The sequence below is a fragment of the Liolophura sinensis genome, chromosome 6 (genome assembly GCF_032854445.1).
Source record: "Liolophura sinensis isolate JHLJ2023 chromosome 6, CUHK_Ljap_v2, whole genome shotgun sequence".
Classification (NCBI taxonomy): Eukaryota; Metazoa; Mollusca; class Polyplacophora; order Chitonida; family Chitonidae; genus Liolophura; species Liolophura sinensis.
This window is the reverse complement of record NC_088300.1, coordinates 46,563,570-46,586,786: the sequence shown is the minus strand read 5'-3', so window position 1 is coordinate 46,586,786 and position 23,217 is coordinate 46,563,570. Positions and strand designations below refer to the sequence as shown.

Sequence of the window (23,217 nt, the reverse complement as noted above, 5' to 3'; positions counted from 1 at the left end):
GTCAATTCTATGGCTGGGACGACCTGGAACCATCATCCAAAAAAACGTAATGGACAAGCGTTTATATATAATCTTCGGACAGCTGACAAGAGCTATAATTCATTTTGTTGTGCTGAATTCAATAAAATGGAATAGTATCAGATCTGGTCCGAGCATTACTGTCTGTAAGTAGAGAAATTTACACATAGAAGATATTTGTTATTGATATTCGAGCATGTTCCTTGATATCCATGCATTTTCATTGATATCCATGCATATTCATTGATATACATGCATGTTCAGGGTTGAAATCTGTTTTGTTTTATGACTTGATTGAACTACATGTACGTACCTGGAAACATGCATATCATTGTGTATAAAAACATAATAGAGGTATTATAAAATAAAGAGTGTAGAATGTATGGCCATTTATATATTTATTTATTTGATTTTGTTTTAATCCTCAAGAATACATGCATTTCACATATATGGCAGTGGCCTGCTTTACAGTGGGAGGAAACATGCATGAGGGGTGATGGGGTGGGGGACCCTATCCACTATGTGGCCGTTGTAATTCTCATGAGTATATGTCTTATACACATACGTGAGATAACATTCATTCCTCATTGGTCTATTCCCAATTTTAGATTATAAGACGAGCTCGTCAAAATTATTTACTGGAGAAATACAAAGAGAAAGAACTGTCATTGAAACAGGTGTTAGAGGATACAAAGAGGCAGCTAAGGTAAGCTGTTTGCTGTTGCGCGTGTTTGGGTAATCCAGCATTCACTGTTGAGAATTTGCAGTAAAAGAGTGTTTGGAAAATATTCACTGTACCCATAAACAAATCCTATAAACAAATTCATACTGGAATTACAGTTTAAATCTACATTATTCATTTATTCAGTAAAAAAAGGCAAAAGCCTTATTTTTCAATCAGGTCACTAAAATTAACGGAATTTTAGATGTATCATGTTTTGACTGATCTGCTCTACAATGCTTGTAATGAAAACATTGTGGATTTCCATTTTGTATGAACTCTTATATTTCTGGTTGTGTTACAGCCATTTAGAGAGAAGCTATTGGCAGAGACTGACCCTGACAAGAAAGCCATGTATGAGAGGATCTACAAGAAGGTAGAGGGTGCTGTACACAGGCTGGAGGCAGCAGTGAAGGCCAGTGACCCTGCAGAGTTGCAACAGGCTAAGACGGTAAGATCACCCAACCTAGGGAGGGACGTATGACCCAAGATGTATGCATCAGCTTGCGGAAAGGAAGACAAGAAAAACTGTTCACCTGAACAATTTATGCCCAAATACATTAGATATCAGATGTTTCCACTACTCTTCATTTTGCCTTTATCAGCTGAGCGTATAGACATATTGCTATGGCCTATGGATAAGCTTGGTCATACGTCTGGAAGGTCTGCCAGATGGTCGTGGGTTTCCCCTGGGCTCTTACAATCATGCCACATATACATCACTGGTTTGTGTAGAGAGGAACTTCTATCCTACCTGTTACTGTACCAATTGCCTTAGGTTCATAATGGCTATAAAATAATGTACTGTTTTCATACTGATGTGCAATATTCGTACTGATCACTTGATGTAGGGTGTAGAAATGGTGCTATGACTTATGGATAAGGTAGCCAGCTAAATGAAGCATGGTTTCAATGACCTACAATCACTCTATAGTCACACTGGCAGGCTAGTGGCACCACACTGGATTACCTACAGACACTTTCTGGTTCTTACTGACTTTAAAATAGCATGCAATTTTCTTATAGATTACTAGGAACATGTCCACTGTTTTTAAGCCAATAATAGTAGGACTACGTAGGTTCTTAATTTGAATCTTTGGCTTTCTTTTTCTCAATGTCTTCTACTATACTGTTTCAGAATCTTATTGAAGATTCAAAAAGACCTACTTGCTGATTGGCTGGATGCCAAACATGGGTCAGAGGTTACAGATAATTCCATATTTGCTGCCCTGCCTCGACATTTTGAGGAAGAATTTCATAAAGACATGGAAGCCTTAAATGTAAGTTAAGTTCGAATATATAAAGATGTGTGAATGTAAAAGATTCTATTTTGCAGAAGATCTGAATGAACTGTCTGCTAAATTTTATGTTCTAACGCTGTTTGTGGCTACAGTAGTGGAGATCTTGTGCAGACTTGGTTTGGTGAAGTTGTTCTTAGGGGAGATAACTCACTTCATGCCATAATCAGTTTAAAAAAACACTCTCATATTTCTTTGCACAGTTGAACACTTGTGATAAACTTTGATAAGTGATTGATATTTTTGTACACTTCAGGTGCTTCCTGCTGATGCACTCACCAGGGTCAGTGAGTACATGCCAGAAATCATTGATTATGTGCAGAAAATCATCAGCAACAAATTTGCGTAAGTACCAGCTGCATGCGGTGATCAATGCTTGTGATGGCCACAGACCCCCATTAGTTTTCTGTAAGCGACAATGTTAACGTTTAGCCCTGTAGCTCAGCCTCAAACATTCCGTGGCCAATAAGCTTTGGTGCATACCTGGCCCAGCCTGTGAGAAAGAAGCCATAAAAATCTTGACGTAGGTTGACCGTCAAAATCTGGACCTTTCTATGCCGGCAGCTGGGAGGGGTGCCTAGCAACGCCAAGGGGACGTCACTCGCAGCCTCGTCACCACCCATCTCCTTGCCCAGAATTTCAAACTTTCATCAATAAAAACTCTTACCTGCCCAAAGCTTAGACAGTTTCCATCATTTTGATACCAAACACACCTGTACACCAAAATCAACTGGCTGGCAGCAAGAAAAAACTCTACACCCTAAAATACACAGAAATACATTCGTCCCTCCGGAAAAATGGAAGTTCTAATGGGGATCTGTGTCCTGATAATGTAATTGTCGTGCCATTTAGCCCTGTGAAAATTACATCAAGTTGGATTAAAGATAATTAACTGTAAAATTTGCATGACTAATAACCTTCATTTTTGAGTGGTGGCAGCAGTTTGGCGGCATGGATGACCTGCCACAAGAAAACATGACATATTTACTCACAACTAATGACTCCTCGTCATCATATGATTAAAAAAAACTTGTTATAAAAAACTCCAAATATGCATACATACATCCAATCCAAATAATTGATCAGTTAATTGTAGTTAATGCCATACTCAAAAATTTTGAGTGATACACTTGTGGTCAGACGTATTTGTGTACAGTTTACGTTACTTTGACGACAGTCACTTTTAAGAACATTTCATCTTTTTTATATAGCTTCTTTGTACATGAACTACAATGTCTGAAATAAACATGATAACAGAACAGTAATAATTATACTGAGGCTGACTAGAAATTTTCTTTTTGTATTCTAATTACCATTTTCAGATACGAGTCAAATGGGTCTGTGTATTTTGACACATTGGCATTTAGCAAATCTGACAACCACCATTATGCTAAACTGGTGCCCGAGGCATTTGGAGACAGCAAAGCTCTTCATGAGGGGGAAGGTGAGAGGTTTGTTAGCTTTGGGAGAAGCCTGGGTTTACTAAAGATAACATAGCTCACATTGAAAGGACCTATAAGGAAAGGCATGACCAGAATTTGAAATTTCTCACTCTGAAAGTGAAAAACAGCACCTGGCCAATGTATATGTCCACTGAAAGACGACCATTCAAAGTATCTCAAACCAGAGTAAATGTTTTTTTCATGTTTTTTTTTAACCGAGTAAAAGTTGAGTGAAACTTGATCTTAACACAGCGTAAGTACGTAATATTACACGGTTTGTGCTCCATAAATAATACAGACCTGCCCCACAACACTTTGTGAAATAGCCCATCGGCTACACGTAACTAAATGATTGTTAGCGATTTCAAAATGTTGTCTAATACATAACTTAGGTGTTATCATATGTCACTTCATGGAGTGAATGGGTAAAGGCTACGTCACAGCTTAGGTTGTGCAGTCTAATGAAATTCTCAACATGGCTGCTTCGCCTCACTCCAGCCATTTGTGCAGTATTGTCAGGGTTTTTTTCCACATGTTAATCAGTGAAATTTCATTAAAATGATAAAGTATGATACTTTTTAGAAAGCTTGAGTATCCTGCTTTGGATTGAAATATGTTTCAGCCAGCTGCTGTTTTGTCCTATAAATTTATATTAACGCAATGTTGCACAAAGACCATGGCTCAGTGGAGGTACATGTATTTTTTATACAGGTGATCTGAGCATCTCAGAGGACAGACTTAGTGAGAAGCGTAGCCCTAATGACTTTGCCCTGTGGAAAGCCTCTAAACCGGGGGAGCCATTTTGGGACTCACCCTGGGGAAAGGTGGATATCAGTATTAGCTTTGTCTCCCAAACCAGCCGCAGAAATACTTGGTTCATAAATGTGATTCATACATTAAAATTGAAACCAAAATAATAGATATTTTCACTATATATCATTTGAGTCATAGATAAAAATAAAGGTAGTTTCAAATTTCAAAGTGTATATATGCATTGTACATATCTTACATTGAGGGGAAATTTTGTGTGTGCAAAAAAGAAATACCAAACACTTTAAGTGTCTGCAAATTTTGTAATAAGATACTCAAGTTCCACAGTCCAAAATAGTGTAAGTTTTAAACTCTTCTTTTCTGTTGAAATTACAACATATTGTTATAATAATTATGTGTTTTGTTTCTCAGGAATGAAAGATTTAGAGAAGATCAGCAGTGAAAAAATGATTATGGTTTTTATATGCTTTTCATGTGTTGTTGCTAGTGGTTTACTCTTGCCATTTCATCACGGTTGATGGAGTATGTTTGTTTACTCTTACCATTTCATCACGGTTGATGAAGTATGTTTGTATACCTGTGCTAGTGGTTTACTCTTGCCATTTCATCACCGTTGGTGAAGTATATTTGTTTACTCTTGCCATTTCATCACGGTTGATAAAGTATGTTTGTATACCTGTGCTAGTGGTTTACTCTTGCCATTTCATCACGGTTGATGAAGTATGTTTTTATACCTGTGCTAGTGGTTTACTCTTACCATTTCATCATGGTTGATGAAGTATGTTTGTATACCTGTGCTAGTGGTTTACTCTTGCCATTTCATCACGGTTGATGAAGTATGTTTGTATACCTGTGCTAGTGGTTTACTCTTGCCATTTCATCACGGTTGATGAAGTATGTTTGTATACCTGTGCTAGTGGTTTACTCTTGCCATTTCATCACGGTTGATGAAGTATATTTGTTTACTCTTGCCATTTCATCACGGTTGATGAAGTATGTTTGTATACCTGTGCTAGTGGTTTACTCTTGCCATTTCATCACGGTTGATGAAGTGTATTTGTTTACTCTTACCATTTCATCACGGTTGATGAAGTATGTTTGTATACCTGTGCCATTGTCCTTGACATGTGTTTCTCACTTCTCAGGGTCGCCCAGGCTGGCACATTGAATGCTCTGTCATGGCCAGCAGTATAGTTGGGGCTTCCATGGACATCCATACAGGGGGATTTGACCTCAAGTTTCCTCACCATGACAACGAACTCGCCCAGTCTGAGGTAATAAATGTTTGAAATTTGTTGGTTGTGCACTGTGGTATGCATCATACCAAAGACTATAAAAAGGGTACTTGCTGCCTCGCTTGGTGCTTGGTTGTGAGAGGTTCGAGCAGATAAACATAGCTGGTTCAGCAGCATGAACTCGTCCTGCCACAAGAATACACAGTGTACAAGTATGTACACTCGTCGTCGTCATATGACTGAAAAATTGTTAGGTATGAAGTAAAACCCCATTTGTCTGTTTGTCAGAAGTTAAGCAGGGATTTGGATGAAATTTAATGCACAGTTTGACCAATGGATCAATCCATTGAATTTTTTAAGCAATTCTTAATAAACATACGGGACAAAAAGAGCAGTTCTCATTGTCCCTTTCTCTGTAGGTGCGAAATTTCAACATTTAGCTGTGGCAGAGGTTATCACTCTTGCAGCGCCTTCTACTGTTTAAATCTTTCACCAAACAATGAAAACATGTATCACAATTTTTACATATAAATTGTGTTTCTGTTTTTGCAGATCTATAGTGTATTTATATTGATACATTGTAGCCAGTATACATGTAAATGCACAAATGTTTACAAATACATCCATATATCAGGAAAGGAAATGCTGTGACCATTTTCCTTGTAATGAGTCTGTGACCTAACCAGTGCCATCAAGGTATAAATGCTCAATCATTAAACATTTAGTGCTACGCTTTAATACATGTAGTTTCCTTGCTTGAGTTCATGTCTAACTTGGGTTAGGCATAATATTTTAGGACTTGTTTTGGTGCTTGTAATTTGGTTGCTTCCTGTTTTGTTGCCTCATGTACAGGGTAAAACAAGTGCTGGTCTGGCCAATGTCTGTGCACTGTGACTGGTTTGAGCTCATTTTTGGTGTGTTTAGCATAGCACTGTAGTGAGGCGGCAGCATTGTAAATATGTCCACACTGAGACTGGTCTGCTGCAAGTAGAAATGCAATCCTTCACAAAGCAAACCAACAATCCTTAGACATGATATGTTTTCTAATATTTCTTCAGGCATACTATGGTAACGATCACTGGGTGCGGTACTTCCTCCACGCTGGGCATCTGACCATTGAAGGGTGCAAAATGTCTAAATCCCTTAAGAACTTCATCACAATCAAAGATGCTTTGAAGAGGCACACAGCTCGTCAGCTGAGAATCGCATTCCTGCTTCATTCCTGGAAGGACACTCTTGACTATAGTGATAACACTATGGAAGTGTCTCTACAGTTTGAAAAGCATGTGAATGTGAGTGCACTTGTATTTAGATATTTATTTATGTTTTGTTTATTCGTGTTCATTTGATTGGTATTTATTGCCATGCTGAGAAATGACAAAATCAGAGTGCTGTATGTTAACCACTGATTTTTGTACCTCACAAATCTTATCTTAAAGTAGCAGACAAAACATTGAGAGACTGGATTTGAAAATTTAACCTCATTGATCAAGTTATTGATTTATTTATTTCATTGATGTTTTTCGCAGTACTCATGAATATTTCACTTATGCAATGCATCTAGCATTCAAGGGATTGGTCGTCAAAAAATATATTAATTTGAGTGCACCATAAGAGTGTGCCATGGAATAGTAATCTGACAGAGTGATGTCAGAATTTTGCTAACTCTTGCACAAGCTCACGTTGAGAGGGAATGGATTGGACCAAGAGTTGTGGACAAGGGGAGATCACTCTCAATAACTAGTGTATTTAGCTGAAGAATTCTTTAACTGGCTTGTGTTGTTGTTCTTCCAGGAATTTTTTTTGGTAGTGAAGGACATCTTGAGGAACACACCCAGTCATGGAATAGCTGCATTTGAGAAATGGAATGAAGTGGAAAAAAATCTCAATTCAGTGTGAGTTATTACATCAGATATTTGACAGTGTTCATCCCCTGAGTATGAGGCTGGTTTAGAGACTCACTTTGCAACTGACCTTTGTCCATATTCTTACCATTACAAATTGTGCATATTTTATTAGAAAAAATGGTAACAGCTCATATAGTGCTGAGTAGATAGTGGATCATTACATTTTATCATACTTATGTTATTAAAAGCAGTGTTCTATCTCAGTTACACTAGTACACAGCTATGTGGGCCTACAGCATATGCAACTGTTTCTTTAACTTTAAAATGACTGATACATGGTGGTAAAGTTTTGTTTTAGTGACTCGGATCACCACCAAGAAGGTTCTGAAAACTGATGCAATTTATGATTGCCATTGCCAGTTCCTAGTCCATTCTTCTGTTTATTATTGCATGTGTCCATTAATCCAAGCATTTCCTAAATATGTAATGCAGAGCATTCCACAATAGCTATAAAGCTGAGAGAAAAAGAAAGAGATGAAATCACAGGTTTTTTTGTCTGTCTCCAATGCCCTGTAGAGGGCTGCAATCATGGATTGTGTTCTCCGAGTTAATAATCTTGCCACAGTAGAAGTTCTGCAGTGAATAGTTGTGCCTTTTATTATCCGTGTCCATAGGCTAGAATTGGCAGATTCTGGTGTGTAAAGGGAAATATTTATTGGAAATATTGCAAACATGATTAGAAATGTAATTTATGTATTCTTTGGAATGTATGCATATAATAATTACACCAGTTACCTCTGTTTAGGTTTCTGGAGAAATGCCAAGGCGTCCATGAATGTCTCTGTGGTAAGTCTTTTAGGCAGTTTTCTGTGTGATCAACTGAAGGTTATATTGTTCTTCATAAGTACTTGTTTCTCCCTAGGAATCTGTCATTTGACTGGTCTGTGTTGGTTAATATGTATCTCATAGGTAAGAGATACTGAATTAAGTCTAAGAATTTGACATCCCAGACACCAGTTGTCTGAGATCAGTACATTCTGACTGGAAGATGGCAGTGAGCCACAATGGGAGGCACTGTAGGGATATATGAACAAAATAACGTTAAAAGGCACATTAAGCTCCAAGGTAAAAAAGCAAACACGCAAAACCACCTTTTAAATTGATCATGAAGGTGGTACATTTACCTTTTCAGCCAAATGGCAACTTAGACCCAACTCTTACTGACCATTGATCTAACTCACTTTATAGCCAACTATAAACTACACAGCTTTGTCCCAAATTACTGTAGGTGGGAAAACATTCTCATAACTTAAATCGGTTATGAAAACGTCATTTCATGCTTTGTGGTATAGATTCTGTGGATACTCGCGGAGCTCTGGAGAATATCCGTGAGTTGGTGAGCAGTGCAAATATCTACATCGGTGAGCATAGGGCAGCGAAGACAACACCAAACCGCATGCTACTGAAAAACATCGCTGCTTATATCACCAACCTCATGAGGGTGAGTAAGGAAAGGATAATGAATTTATTCATATATGTACATGTAAATAAAACTTACAGCAATATGGTAATACAGTTGTAGGCTACCTATATGTGCTCAGAAAATCAGTTACATGTAACATATTTCAGATTTTGAAAGATTGTAATATTCAGTTATTCTTAAGTATAAAATGACCCTATATATCAAAACAAGTGTAATTGAAAGGTGTAAGGTGTGTTTATATCTTTTAAATTGCCCATCTGATTTGAGATGGTTTATATTCAATAAATAGTTCTGGAGCATATGTATAATGGTCTGGGTAAAACTGTCCATTGTAAAATGAATGTGCACTTACAAACGACTGGCTTTGGAGTTGATAGTTTTAAGTCGATGATATTTATGTATTTGTCAATTGCTTTTAATTTTAAATTCACATATCTTTCTTGTGAACACTATGTATCCACAATTTTTAAGGATGAAACTTTCTTTTAATTGCCATATGTTTATTTGTTGCAGATGTTTGGGGCAATCAGTGAAGAGGAGAAAGTGGGCTTCCCATTGGGTGGAATGGAGTCTGTCAATGTAAGATTCACCATTCACTTATGACAGCTATAAAAGAATATCAGCAGAGTAATTTGTAGAAAATTAGGTATTTATTTATTGATTTGATTGATGTTTTATGCTGTACTCAGAAATATTTCACTTGTACAACTGTGGCCAGTATTGGGGTAGGGGAAAACCGAGTGAGGGAAATCCACAGCCATCCGCAGGTTGCTGCAGACCTTCCTCCACATAGCCAGAGAGGAGGAGCTAGACTTGGACTGATAGCGACCGCACATTGGTGAAAGGCTCCTGGGTCCAACCCCATCAGCCATGAAGGCCCTGATGTAGAATATAATGTAATACAGTCTTGTATAAATGGACATAGTTGAAGGGGTATGTATATCTAAACTTGACTGTTGTGTATAATATTTCTGGTATATATTTACGATATTGTGCGTTTAATTTGTCTGTTTTACTATGGTCACAGGTTGAGGAGACTGTTATGCCATACTTGAATGCCTTTGCAAAGTTCCGGGAAGAAGTGCGACAAGAGGCAAGAAATCAGAAAGGTTGACTTGAATTTCTATGCTTTCAGTAATTTGAATGAAAGAACATTGAAAAACTGTTTACATTGACATGGTGTATTGTGTTGAAATTCCGAGAATAAAAACATGTGCCACTTTTAAAGGAAGTGACTTCTGTCATGTGTACAGTTTTTTATCCCACACACCAGCTAAAGCAAGGAATATTAATTTGGTTCCCTCTGTCTGTCTGTCTGTCTGTATGTCAATATTGTTTACTGTCTGGTAAAATCTGTATTAAAATCACCTGCATGTGAGTAACAGTTTTGTATATTTAACGATTTCTGCGATTCTGAATGGTTTGTTTCCTGTACCGTAGCTGTTTTCAAATACTTTCTGATTTCTGTATAAAAAAGATTTGCATGCATATTGATTTTGTGCTCCTTCAGATTAAGTAAAAGAAGACAGCATCATCCATGCATAATTTTCGTGTAATTTGTTGGGGACATAATTTGTTTGAATTAGGTTATTTACGCGTCTTTAAGTCCTGACAGTGTTCTGTTTGGCAGCAGTGGGCACCCTAAAGCTTTGCGGTGAGGTCCATGACTGGATTTGTTTACCTTGCATTGTACCTGGGAGATATTATATATAGTCTGTGGTGTTTTTTTTTGTTTTTTTTTACCAGCGGTAGGGATCTTGAAGCTGTGTGATGAGGTCCGTGACAGCACCCTGCCCAATCTGGGGGTGCGTCTTGAGGACCAGGAGGGTCAGCAGTCCGTCATCAAGCTGGTTGACCGGGAAACTCTTATGAAGGAAAGGGAAGAGAAACTGAAGGTCAGTTAGGAATGTGGTAGTGTCCTCCTTGTTATCCCATGGCCATATTGTTGTGAACAGATTATCTCATCACCATGCATGTTTATCCTAACAATGTGATCGCAATATCATATCACAGTATCAAAGTCATACAGCTTGAGATAAGGATATATGTTTGGTTATACAGACATACAACTGTATTCATATTTAAAATGGAGCAGTAATGAAAAATTTCTGGCTTCTGTAGCAACTAACTGGAAATACCCAGTTTCCAGATGTGAACACGCATTTCCAAATTTATACAGGCTGTTATATAAATGGAGATTTGAAATACAGGTGCATCCAGTGTAAGCTGGCGCTGTGTAGATCAGATTTCTGATTTCTAAAACAACCAGCTGAAAATAGCAAGTGACAATTTCACAGTGTTGCTCTTATTTATTTATTTATTTATTTATTGATTTATTTATTAGATTTAGGTTTTGTGCTGTATTCAAGAATATTTCACTTACACAATGGCAGCCAGTGTTATGGTGGGAAGAAACAGGGGGGTAACCCACGACCATCTACAGGTTGCTGGCATGTACGGCTGGGTGTTGCTCACACAAAGCTGTTAAACCTAATGGATGTGTGTGTCACACTTACTTCTTGTTAACGTTCCATATATATTGTGTTTCTAATATATACATTTACTGAAAAACTGAAGCATCAAACTCGAAAAACCATCAATACCATATTTACTCTGGAAATCTACACGCAGAAAAAGTAGAGCACTGCCAGCCATTAAATCTGAAACATCGAGCAATGCGAACAGATAAGTGCACGACTCATCAGTACATTGTGTATGTCTGCTTTAATAAACTGTAATGAATACACGGTGGTATTTTTGGCAATGATAAAGAAACAAATACCATGTATTTTGCAGGTTGAGGAACAAAAGCGGCTTGAGAAGGAGAAGAAAAAACAGGCGCAGGAAGCTGAGAAGGTAAGTCATTTTTTCTAAATATTTCACTATGTTTGGAATTGGAAAGGCATATATATATATATGTCCAAAGTTTCTGAATGTGACATTGACACTTGGACATTTACGTACATGTAGTAACCTTAGAAGTCACAATTAAATAATGTTGGTGAAAACCAAGTTAAAATAGTCAGTAAAATCTGTTGAATTCAAGCATTGAAGTCTGTTGAATAAGTCTTACTAAGTATTACATGGCCCATACTTATGTAAATCTGTTAAGCAAGTCATACAGAACACCATGATACCTTGGTTAAGTATGGTGAATTTGTGTCTACCTGAAGTCTGCTGTTGAAGGTTCTTTCCACTATGTATGAATTATTCATCTTCTTATGTCTCCATATTTCTGTGTTACATTCCAGGCAGCTAAGGAAGCTCAGAAGAGACTGCCACCATCAGAAATGTTTAAACATGAAACAAACAAGTATTCACAGTTTGATGACAAGGTATTTTTATGCAAAAATTTCTGTCAGAATGGGTTTTTTTTTTCTTTTCACTGTTATGTTTGAAAGTTTGTCGTGTTGATCTGTGTGAGTTGAGTTTGTTCACCTTCAAGGTCTGCTATAGTCTTGTCCAAAGTTAGTTTTTTACAAATCTCGATCCATGCAGGTGCTGTTTAACATCTTTGATCAAAACCTCCCCTGATCGAGTGTTCATTGAACATTCTGTGTATCAGAACGATTCATTAAAAAGGTTACAATTCAACACATGTAGTGCTGAAAAATGATTATGGTGAAAGTGAGGAATTCTCGTTGTCGTCTTGGTTTCCACAGCATGCATAAGGCTTCTTGGCATATATTCCGTGGGATAGGGACATGTCTGAATGCTGAAGAACATTTTCATGTGATTGTGGCCAGACAGTTGGATGATTTGATCCGTAACCTTCACTGCTTTAATATGTAGGCAGTATGAAGTATCCTTATCTTGAGTCCTGCATGCAGAGTGAACCATTTGTTTGGTCAAATATACATGTGTATAAAGGCTTTCGTTATATTGGTAGAAATTCGTGACTGGGACAACAGATATATATATAGTGGAGTTTCTCTTAGCCAGATTTGAATGATTTGATCTTTGATTTATGCCTTATTCAAGAATATTCCTTCTCTACAGTGATTATCATATGTTTATGGGTTGAGAAACCTTGGTATGGCCTGGGAGAATCTATTGCACCATGCCAAGTACCTTACAAACTCCTTTCTTATGCAACGTTTGAACTAGAATGGTAATTACCCTGACTAACTGTAGAAAGAGCCCCAGAATTGTGTAGAAAAACATTGTTTTGTACCAGAATCCTGCAGCACATTTGCTTCAAAAAGTGTAACACGCCACAAGAGAGAACAAAAGAGTTTATAGCTTTGAATTGCTTTATTTAAGACAGGAAGAAGCTTTATGAATTTCTCTTTGTAGTGAACTTGTGACCCCGTGGGTCATGTAGACCAGATTGATATCGTTCTCATGTTTCCCCACAGGGCCTGCCTACCCATGATGCCACGGGAAAGGAGCTGAGCAAGTCCCAGCTAAAGAAACTGGTCAAACTGTACGAGGCCCAGGAGAAGAAGTACAAGGAGTACATGAACAGCTCCGCCCATGACGGGGGCAGTGATTCCGGGGCCAAGGGCGGTCAATGATGATGAGGGGCCATAATTATCAACTTTTAAACTAACTCTACAAAATAATGTGAAATAAAGAATTTCTTAATTTATTGCATTGTATCAAAACTGTTTTCAGTTGTAAATGTGGTTGTCAAATGTAGTTGTTTCTTGAGCTACATCAGTGTGCTGCTTGCAGAGTTGTTGTTGAGGTACATGTATACCTGTCTCTCTTTCTCACCTGTGGGATGGAAGTACACCTATAATCAGGCAACCATTGCCTGGAATTAATAAAGTTTTTGTATCTGCAAAGCAGTTGACCCATTTTTAGTTCAAACCAGACTAAAATCTATCAAAATCCTGTTACGTTCATCAGAACAGTTCTGCTGCCTGTCTCTCTTCTGATATGTGATAACATTATGAGAAACATTTTATTTTAGCGGAGTTAACGTATGTCTTGTTACGTTAGCCAGTAAATCAATCAAGTCATGATTTTGAAGTTCTTTGTCAGAGCCACAGCTTGTATTCTGATGAAAGTCAATTGTTCTTGAGTATTTTGTAAACTCAAAGAAAGAGAATCTGATTGTTTTTTTTAACATTCTAGCATAATCCAGATTAGGGTCTTAGGCTATCTTGGCTCTTCCATCAGCTACACTGCCCTTGAGTATTTTGTTAACTCATAAGCAGCGTACAAAGAGAATCTAATATAATTGTATTTATTAGCATTCTCGGGGTCTCAGGCTGTCTTGGCTGTCCCATCAGCTAAACTGTAACATCTTAGGTTGTAATTAATATTTTCTAGATCTCCAAAAGCAAGGAGTTTATGAATAAAAATAGCTATTGAAATATTGTTTTGATTTTTTTTTTAAAAAGTAGAATAGCCACAATGAAGACATTCTTAGAGATCAGAATTTTTAGGAAGTTAACAGCACAGAATGAAAACTCAAGCAATCTGTTAGTTTTTGCTTGAAGCATAGGGGAGGTGTTGGCATGTTGGGGGGGTGGGCAGGAGTAAAGAAGAATTTCCCACTTTGCCCTCTGATTTGTGTCTTTTACATTACTGTCAAAACTCTAGATCTAGAGAGTCAACCAATATTATAAGATAACTCACCTTCTGATATAGATTTATGGTTTTAGTGCAATATAGGTGTCATGATTTTGTCTCAAAACCCATGCCAGACTGCCTTGATTGTCACTTTCATGACTGTTGTAATCATTTGTTGTGTGGATACTTAACTTTCGTATTGATGTTGTCATGAAGAATGAAATCAGGGGCCATGAGTTTTCCATCGACAATGGATATATTACACCAGCATATTCAGTCATTTTTGTTTAGAGATAAATTATTGGAATTAGACCAACGCCTAGGTTTTACGTATTGGATGTAGTCAAGAATTGGCAAATGCACTTAGTTCTGTCTTTGAGAGTCAAACTGCAGGTCTTTCTGATTGATAGCCAATGTTTGTACATGCATATTATGTTGAAGGGTTTTATGGAAAAGTGAACTAAAACAAAAACAACTGATATCGCATGTGTTTGAAGAAATTGCCCTCTAGCGGAATTTCTTTCTTAACCATGACTTTAGTTTTACACGGTGGATGCAACAAAGTGGACCTGCAGTAAGATATGCATATCAGATATCAAACTACAGATCAAAGATGCAATTGCCACTTTACAATGAACTTTTCAACATTTCATGGCTTTGTTTTGAGATTGGTAAGTGGCTTAACTCACGTGGTATTATGCATGTATGCATACATCAAACAGCAGAGGGTATTTGTGTTGGAGATACTACTTCTACCCTGTCATCAATGGCTAAATAATAACACACAAAGAAGCTTGTGACAATTTAAATTCTCACCAGAATGTAACAGCCCTTCGTTGTGGGCAAGATATAATGTATGTACAGTATTATTGTACAATATGCTTCCTGTAAACATTGTTTTTGTCATCAATAAAGCCTGACGTTTTTTCTCAGACTCATTTGCAATTTGGATATTGACAGAGCTGTGGCGTTCTTTACCTCATTGCAGTAGTTTGCTGTATTTAACAACATATAAACTAGGTTTAAATGATGATGATCGGAATTGCAGGTCGTGGAAAAGGACATACACCAAAGCAAACCACTGCTATTTGCATACCTTCTTACTTAAGTCCGCTAAGAAATCAGCAAAGGCCAACGTTCAACCTCATATGCGCAGGGCCTGTCATCAGCATGGGTTACATGCTTAAATCAGACTAGTCACATAAAAACTATTAGATGTTAATTAGCAAAAAAAGATTTTGTGGCGTAGTGGTTAATGTGTTAGCGCAGCACAAAGACCCACGAGCCTCTCAAACTGAGTCTGAGTTCAAGTTTAACTCATTCTAGCTTCCTCTTCAGTCGTAGGTAGAAAAGTCTGCGAGCGACAAGGTGATGATTGTGGGTTCCACACGGGCTCTGCCATAATGCTGGCTGCTGTAGTATAAGTGAAATATTCTTGAGCACGGCATTAATCACCAATAAAATTAATAAATAAGCAAAACAGATTTCATAGTCGTATGCCATATCAGGTCTGTATTTTTGCTTTTCTGACTTTGTGGCAGCCTCGAGTGGGGAGCTGTCCAAGAGGAATAGATTGTTGTACATGTGCTGACTTCTGCCCTGAGCATTCTTTGTTGACTTTATTATACAAAGTTGCCGTAGATAGAAAATTCTGCGCTGGTTTGTAAGAAAAACACGCCACCAGACTGGCAGTGAAACAGTTCATTGTCAGAAATATTTATTAAGAATAAAACCTATCGTAAAAAAGATGCGAAATTTTTTTTTAAAAAGCATGGCACAGGCCCGTGCCAAAGATATGCTCATGAGTGTAAAATACACACGCCATAAATGTGTTCAGCATTTTAGAGTTGACCGCCGACCTAGACATACCCATCCAATCCTTGGCATTGGCTCAGAATTCGTCAAGAGAACAATGGTTGTTCTAGGTGTCGTACTTCACTAGTCTGAAACTAGCAGTTCAAGTGGAAAGTACTCACCAGCCTTCTAAGCTGCCCAAACCGGAAGGCCATGGGCTGTACATCGCATATATGTTGAATTGCGCGCTGTGCCTGATTTCGCCGCTGTACAGATATAGTGTCCTCTCCGGCCGTGCGTGGGAAGATCCATAACGCTGGCCGCCGTCGTTTAAGTGGAATATCATTGAGTACAGCGTAAAACACCAATCAGATCAGAGTCAGATTTAGTGTCTCAACTAAAACAATGCATTATGTACCATTCAAAATACGGATGGGATATTCCATTTTATGTTGGTATTTGTCAAAAATACGATAGTAATACCTACGCTCATAACATCAACGGCTATGCCTCAGCATACTTGTAGCGAGCACGGCGAGGCATAGCCGCTTATATTACGAGCATACTTGAAGCGAGTATGGCGAGGCATAGCCGCTGATATTACGAGCATACTTGAAGCGAGTATGGCGAGGCATTGCCACTGATATTACGAGCGTAACTAACATCGTACATGACTTCTGTGTGACATTCACGTGAATATGTTTGGAATTGATTCAAAATTTAGTACATTTGAACAAAGTTTAGTACATTTGAATGATAAATCTTCGTATTTCGTTCCTTTTTATAATTCATATAATTAACCTATTGAATATTAATAGATGTGCTCATTCAGACAGAAGTTTTTAGGCTGCGGTCAGCAGGTTTGTCTCTCCCGGATCTGCGGGATCTCAGGATTCCTCCACAGATAAACAATAGTGCAGCGATATAAGAGAAAAATTATTGAGCACGGCGTCAAACACTAAACAATCGATCAAATCTTCGTATCCTTTGTACTTATTCACGCCCCATCTTTATAAGGGAGAACCGCTTCGGTGCGTGGCTTAGCGATGGAGAGAGCGAGCGCCTCAAAGTTGGGAGATCTGCGATCCGTTTCGGATGGGATCATACCAAAGACTTGTTGCTGATAGGTGTACATTGATAGGTTAGAGCAAGGAAACAAGATTGTTTGGCCCGGTGTCTGTATAATGTTTCTGGTTGAGGTGTCATGGCTGATGTCTTCCGCATATTTCAATGAAGGCAGCATTCTGGCGGCTGGACTCATGCCACATACATACATACACACACCGAATAACTACCCTCGTGAAAACCCAAGAATACATACATCCCTTAAAAGGGAAGGGTTATATTACGATTGCTTTTTCTTTGGGCCAGTTTTAAAGTCTTGAAAACTAATTAGTGTGAAGTCTTGAAAACTAACTAGAGGAAAATCATGAAACTCACAGGTTGGGGTGAGTATATGCATGTAACGCTTGAGGTTGGTGCATATGTTTGGCTTATGAAACTGTTGCCCTTCCATGTTTCTGTGTGCCTGTTTCGTTAGTCACATTTTACGTAATTTGCTTATGCGCCTGCCTTGAAAACAGTAGTGGGAAATCACGTAACGCCTTTCATTGGAGCATATTTTGGGCTGTCATCTGGATGCCCGTCTGTACGTCCGTTTGTGTCACTTGTTTTCTGTAATTTTCTCATATTCTGAAAACACTGGATCTCAAGAGATTACACTGACCACTTGAGAGGATTTTATTGGTGATAATATTTTGCATGGTCTATGAAACAGCTATACCTTCTAAACATACCTGAGTATACAGATTATTTTGTGCTGCATCATTATGAAAGCAGGGTTGGCGGTCATCTGCTTTTATTAAACTCACACTCAAATAAATAAAATGTTAAATTTAACAGAAAGTGTGTTGTTTGAGTGATGCTAAAATGCATTCTGCTATTTTGCCGCTTGTGTTCATATATTATGTATGATATGTAAGAAATATAGTGGGCCACACTATCGTTTGCGTCTCACTCGTGTGGAACCCTAGAAGTTTCTTGAACTTTATACATGCACTTTTATGGATTTCCAATGCTGCACGGATTTTCATCCGTTGAGTGGACGTCACCTTCTTGACAGAAAAGAAGCAATTGGCTCTGCATGTGGAATACCGAAAAGAAAAGACCGTATTAAGTGGGAAACAGGAGACAGGCCAGTAAAACTGAAATTTTTTCACATTCTTTTTTTTTAGGCTTTCTTCATAGAATTAAATTCTGCCAATTATTCGAGTAGTAGTGTGGGCTTTAAGGATCATACCGCCGTGGCAACGTACTCTGTCGTCATAGTATCTGTTATCTTCCTTCATATTCACTTACAGGTAAATTTTTGGAGAACATTATTTAAAAGATCTTTTACTCGTCGATAGTAAGAGCTATTCCAACATGGAGAAAACTTCTTGTGACCTCAGAATATCTAAACATCGGCTATATGGTCCATAAAGGCCACCATAGAATTCAAACATTTAAATGCATTTAATTCATTTAATTTAATGCATTTAATTAAAAAAAAATAAATGAAATTTACTTTAAATCTTTGGGCGTAGGGACAAGTTATTACCCTGTCTTAAATTGAAAATTCAAATAAAGCGATGAAGTATCAGGAATGTTAATTTACTGGTGTTAGCCATGGCCCTCATATATAGGAAGAAACCGGATTTCCTGTTTTAAGGAGTCGTAGTCAACCGCTGAGAATTCCCGTCCGTCGGTTAAAACATTTCCGTAACAAATAGCGTTAACGGATATAACCAGGCAAGATACAAATCGAATGAAGGTTATAATTAGGACTATTGTTGTTGTGTATCATGTGTCCAACGAGCACAATCCATATCCTAAATTTTAAAAACTGGAGTCATGATTATACAATTTCAAAACTTGAACAATAACATGCAAGGAATACTATCCTGATGTTTAAATTTGGACTTAATGCAACCAAATTCGGTGAGGGTTAATATTTTGAGCGTTTTCCCAAATTACTGAATAATTTACAACGTAAGTAGATGGGAGATTACTCAAATCCAGCAATTTATGGACGTAACATGAAACCTGTATATGGTACAAACAAACTGTGCCACAACCTGAAAAGCCTTGATGTTTTGTTTTCAGCAAAGATACAATATTCGAGACAATTCCATCCCATAAATTAATAACATCTGTTTATAAGCATCCATGGCATAAGATGCATATAGCTATAAATTGTATTAGGCTAAAGACAGATATCGGATTTGGCATAGGAACAAATACAAAGAGGAAACCATGCATGTATAAAGCAAAATCAGTCAGTCCTAATGTGCTCTATTCACCTATATGAATATGTAATATATATGTATGCTTTGGTCATTATGTTGTACTTCACAATTTTTCAGTCACATGGCGACAAGAGGTATAATCAGTGTTCAGATAATCCTACCCAGATTAATCGGTTCGTAATACCGATATCATTTATTTATAAATTTTACTTTATTTAACACCGCGATGATTTACCAGTATCTTTTTTTAAGCCATACTCGAGAATATTTCGCGTTTACGACGGTGGCCAACACTTACGGCCGGAGAGGAAGTCAGCGTGAACTGGACTTGAACTCACAGCGACCGCATTGGTGAGAGGCTCCTTGGTCATTACGCTGCGCTAGGGCGCTAACTAAATGAGTCACGAGTTTGGAAGACTATTTCATTTTTTTTATCTTTTTTTATTTTATTTTAGTTTATTTCACCCTTATTAAAAATGTTTCATGTATACCCCGGTGGTAAGTTTTAATTGGTGGAAGAGACTCAAATTAAACCCGAATAAGCCACCAACTTTTGGAAACTAACTCACGAACATTCCTAGATGTGACACACACGTTTCACCCTCATCCTCGGAATATATATGCCATATTAGTGGAAGGCAAATGATCTGTAATGGCCCCAAAACCACTACTAAGGTACAAACTTCAGGGTCATCTGTACCAGTATTTCTGTCAGATCGAACATTGTAGGCACTGTGTATTTACTAGTTATTTTCGCAATTCATGACTCTGCCCGCACACCAGCCGTCTCATGCCGACATATAAAATATAAAAATATGAAGTCCGTGCTATGTTTCCGATCGAATGTTTCCATGGATACCATATCCTTTAGGCTGTACGCAAAGGTGTCTAATAAGATAACCCAATATCATTTAAATGAACGTCATGTATAGTGGTGAACTAAGAAAACTTGGCGCCTGCCATGCATAGATTATTTTGGATACTGAACTGTGAATCGGTAACAAGGAAGGATGAAGTATCCGTGTATAGACATTCTGCTCAGCACTACGCTATACCGCTGGCGGAGATACAGTCTCTTGCCATTACATTAGTTGCACATAACGGTCAGAAATGGCAAGTGCCGAATTCTGCCAGTATATAACTTATCAGTAATACTGCAATTGTATAGTTTGTTGAAAATGATGTGTGCACAAGACCGGTATTATATTCGTAATTATTTGTTAATATAATTACTGCATGAAAGTACAATAATGTATTACAAACAATCATTTTGAAATTCCCAGCATTTCTTGCTGGTTTGAGTGTGTCGGTCAAACAATTTTGATTGTTCCGTGGAGTACAGGCCCTTTGCCTGCGAACAAGTACACCTCAAAATTCCCAATGATCTCGATTGCAGTTTACTAAGTTAATTGGTTACAGGTGGTACTCTCCTCGTTAATGGTGTTTAAACACACGGTCTACTAACTGCATAACGGATGGAAATATAGAGCACTATATATTTAAACCCGTTACTGTCTTTGAAACTATACAGGTACATATAACCTGTTACACGAATCTCATCACTTACCCTATAATTTTTCTAATTTTTGGAATACCTGGTCTGCTGCTTTTAGCCAATATACACGTAATTGAAGCAAGAATATGTTTTTAGTTTCTTTTTTTTCACATGGCAAGTCCATCTAATGAACAACATATTCATATCTTTACTATTCCAAAAACTGGGATAGATATGTAATTCTTTGCTTTCACCACTGCTATAATATCTGTCCTTATGATAAGAAGAATTTGGGTATTGGTATAATGAGGTTATCTGCTTAGACGTATGGATGAAGATGACGTAATCTTGGATATGGTATCCATACTTTATCCCAGCATATATTCAGCAGCTGTATGGACATGTACAGGAAAATATCTCAGCTAGCGGTCTGTGCTATTGATGATGAAACATCACAGATTGTGGGAGCCATACAGCTGTTGTGTTTAACACATAGACAGGTAAACCGGTATCGTCATGTCAATAGAACACCTCTCGAATGGCATGCCGTACTAAAGAGTGTAGACCTATGCTCATGGTGCTGATAGGATTAAGGTGTTTTATTATTATAACATATGGCACAATACAATACTGTAAGCTATATGAATTATTTAGTATCAGCACGTATATGTAGGTCCATATGCCAGCACCTCGTTGTAATTCCGCTTCATTTTGGTGGAATGCCAGGCCCAATCGCCTATTCCACATTTATTTATTTATTTGATTTCGCTTTAACGCCAGAAACAAGAATTCACTTACATTTATATGTGCACTGAGAAAATCCGAGAGCCTGGAGTGGGACCACTCCCCTTCGCAATGCCAGTTTGCCAAACCGAGCGAGAGCTGGATTCTAGCCTTCAACCTCATTTGTCAGAAGCAAGACACGACACAAGCAAATGATCAAAGGTCAAAAAACACGAAACAGGTTAACTGCGTCAACAGATTATAAACGTTAGCTAAAGCATATACATAGTGGGAAAGAAAACATGTTTTGCACACATGATAAACACATGTGTTTTTAAAAAAAAAAAACTTCCCGTCCACTTATCACACTTTTTCAGTGCGTGCTCGTCCAGTAACGCAGATTTGAATCAAATTTTTCATGTATCGGTCAAATTGATTAACGATGCATAACTATAAGCGCTAACTTCGACAAACATTTTATTCGTGTTGGAATTGGGGTATACAACTGAGTTGAATAACGTTATTGGAAATGTAATCAGCCAAGAGCAATATACATATAGTTACTGGTCTAATGAATTGACAAGTTCTAATTATAATCTATACTTTCCCTGGCGTAACCTCCCAGATCCGGCGAGGTTGTTGATATACTGTACATAATAAGACTGGCGTTAAACTGATCATTAAGTGCTTGTATGTAGCGTGCAGTTGGCTGCATTTCTGCTGACCGATTAATTAGTCGGATTACGTTAGGCTGTACAAGTCTGAGCGCGAGTTGATTTCTATTTCAGGTACTAATTGGCTACGGCTTAAGCTTACAGTATAAGTTCTGACCCGCGGCTAATTTTCCGCCATTTTGTCCAGCTCTGCCAACATAATGTCCCCTGGACTTTACCCCTGAAAGGTGCTCAATTTCAGTTTGTGCAAACCTGAGGCGATCGGAAGTTTCTTTTAAAATATTGAAACTGAATCATTAATTACCAAGCTCTTTTCCACTTAGAAATGCCAACACCATATTGTGTCAAATTAACATTTTTAGGAGTTGTGTGCAATGTTGTACATGCGAAATATATTGTAATTTAACATTTCATTACAGCTTTCAAAATTATTACGTGGCAAAAGCTTTTTTAATTTGAGTTGGCACTGATATCTCACAACATGTGATATGCTGTATCATTTAAGAGTTAAGAATTATAATAAATTTGAAATCATTGTTATACTTTGCGACTTTTGTGAAAACAAACCGTACCAATCCAGACCAGAGTAAGTTTCTGTGAAATTTTTCCTGGTAGTTGTTATGATCTGCAAATTATTTACCATCCACGGAGATCCAGAACGTTCTCTGATCCATAACTAATCCGAAACCGATGCGTTACTCGGTCATTTGTTATCATTTGTCATTACATAACTAGTTCTGAAAACTATTCGGCTTTGAGTTGAATATTCGGATCATGAATTATTGGGTGGTAGGGATTATATATGCGGGTGTTGATCGCCCGTCGTGCATACCTATATAAACATGTAGGTGCCAATACTGGCATGCTGACACGGGCATAGACGATTTGCTGTCCGCACAGGCACCC

The 23,217-nt window shown here is 37.8% G+C and overlaps 1 protein-coding gene across 1 annotated transcript in view; it reads left to right on the top strand.

Moving 5' to 3' along the window:
* The window catches only part of LOC135466166 (cysteine--tRNA ligase, cytoplasmic-like), a 160,032-nt gene extending 144,581 nt beyond the window's left edge, over positions 1-15,451 (top strand). The window contains exons 7-21 of the mRNA XM_064743543.1: positions 1,878-2,019; positions 2,294-2,382; positions 3,360-3,481; positions 4,191-4,303; positions 5,396-5,524; positions 6,544-6,777; positions 7,280-7,380; positions 8,138-8,178; positions 8,685-8,833; positions 9,329-9,394; positions 9,843-9,924; positions 10,562-10,710; positions 11,612-11,671; positions 12,067-12,150; positions 13,174-15,451. Coding sequence (XP_064599613.1) covers positions 1,878-2,019; positions 2,294-2,382; positions 3,360-3,481; positions 4,191-4,303; positions 5,396-5,524; positions 6,544-6,777; positions 7,280-7,380; positions 8,138-8,178; positions 8,685-8,833; positions 9,329-9,394; positions 9,843-9,924; positions 10,562-10,710; positions 11,612-11,671; positions 12,067-12,150; positions 13,174-13,332 — 1,720 coding nt within the window. The 3' untranslated portion in view covers positions 13,333-15,451. The remainder of the gene's footprint in view (positions 1-1,877; positions 2,020-2,293; positions 2,383-3,359; positions 3,482-4,190; positions 4,304-5,395; positions 5,525-6,543; positions 6,778-7,279; positions 7,381-8,137; positions 8,179-8,684; positions 8,834-9,328; positions 9,395-9,842; positions 9,925-10,561; positions 10,711-11,611; positions 11,672-12,066; positions 12,151-13,173) is intronic.
* Positions 15,452-23,217: the final 7,766 nt, after the last annotated feature.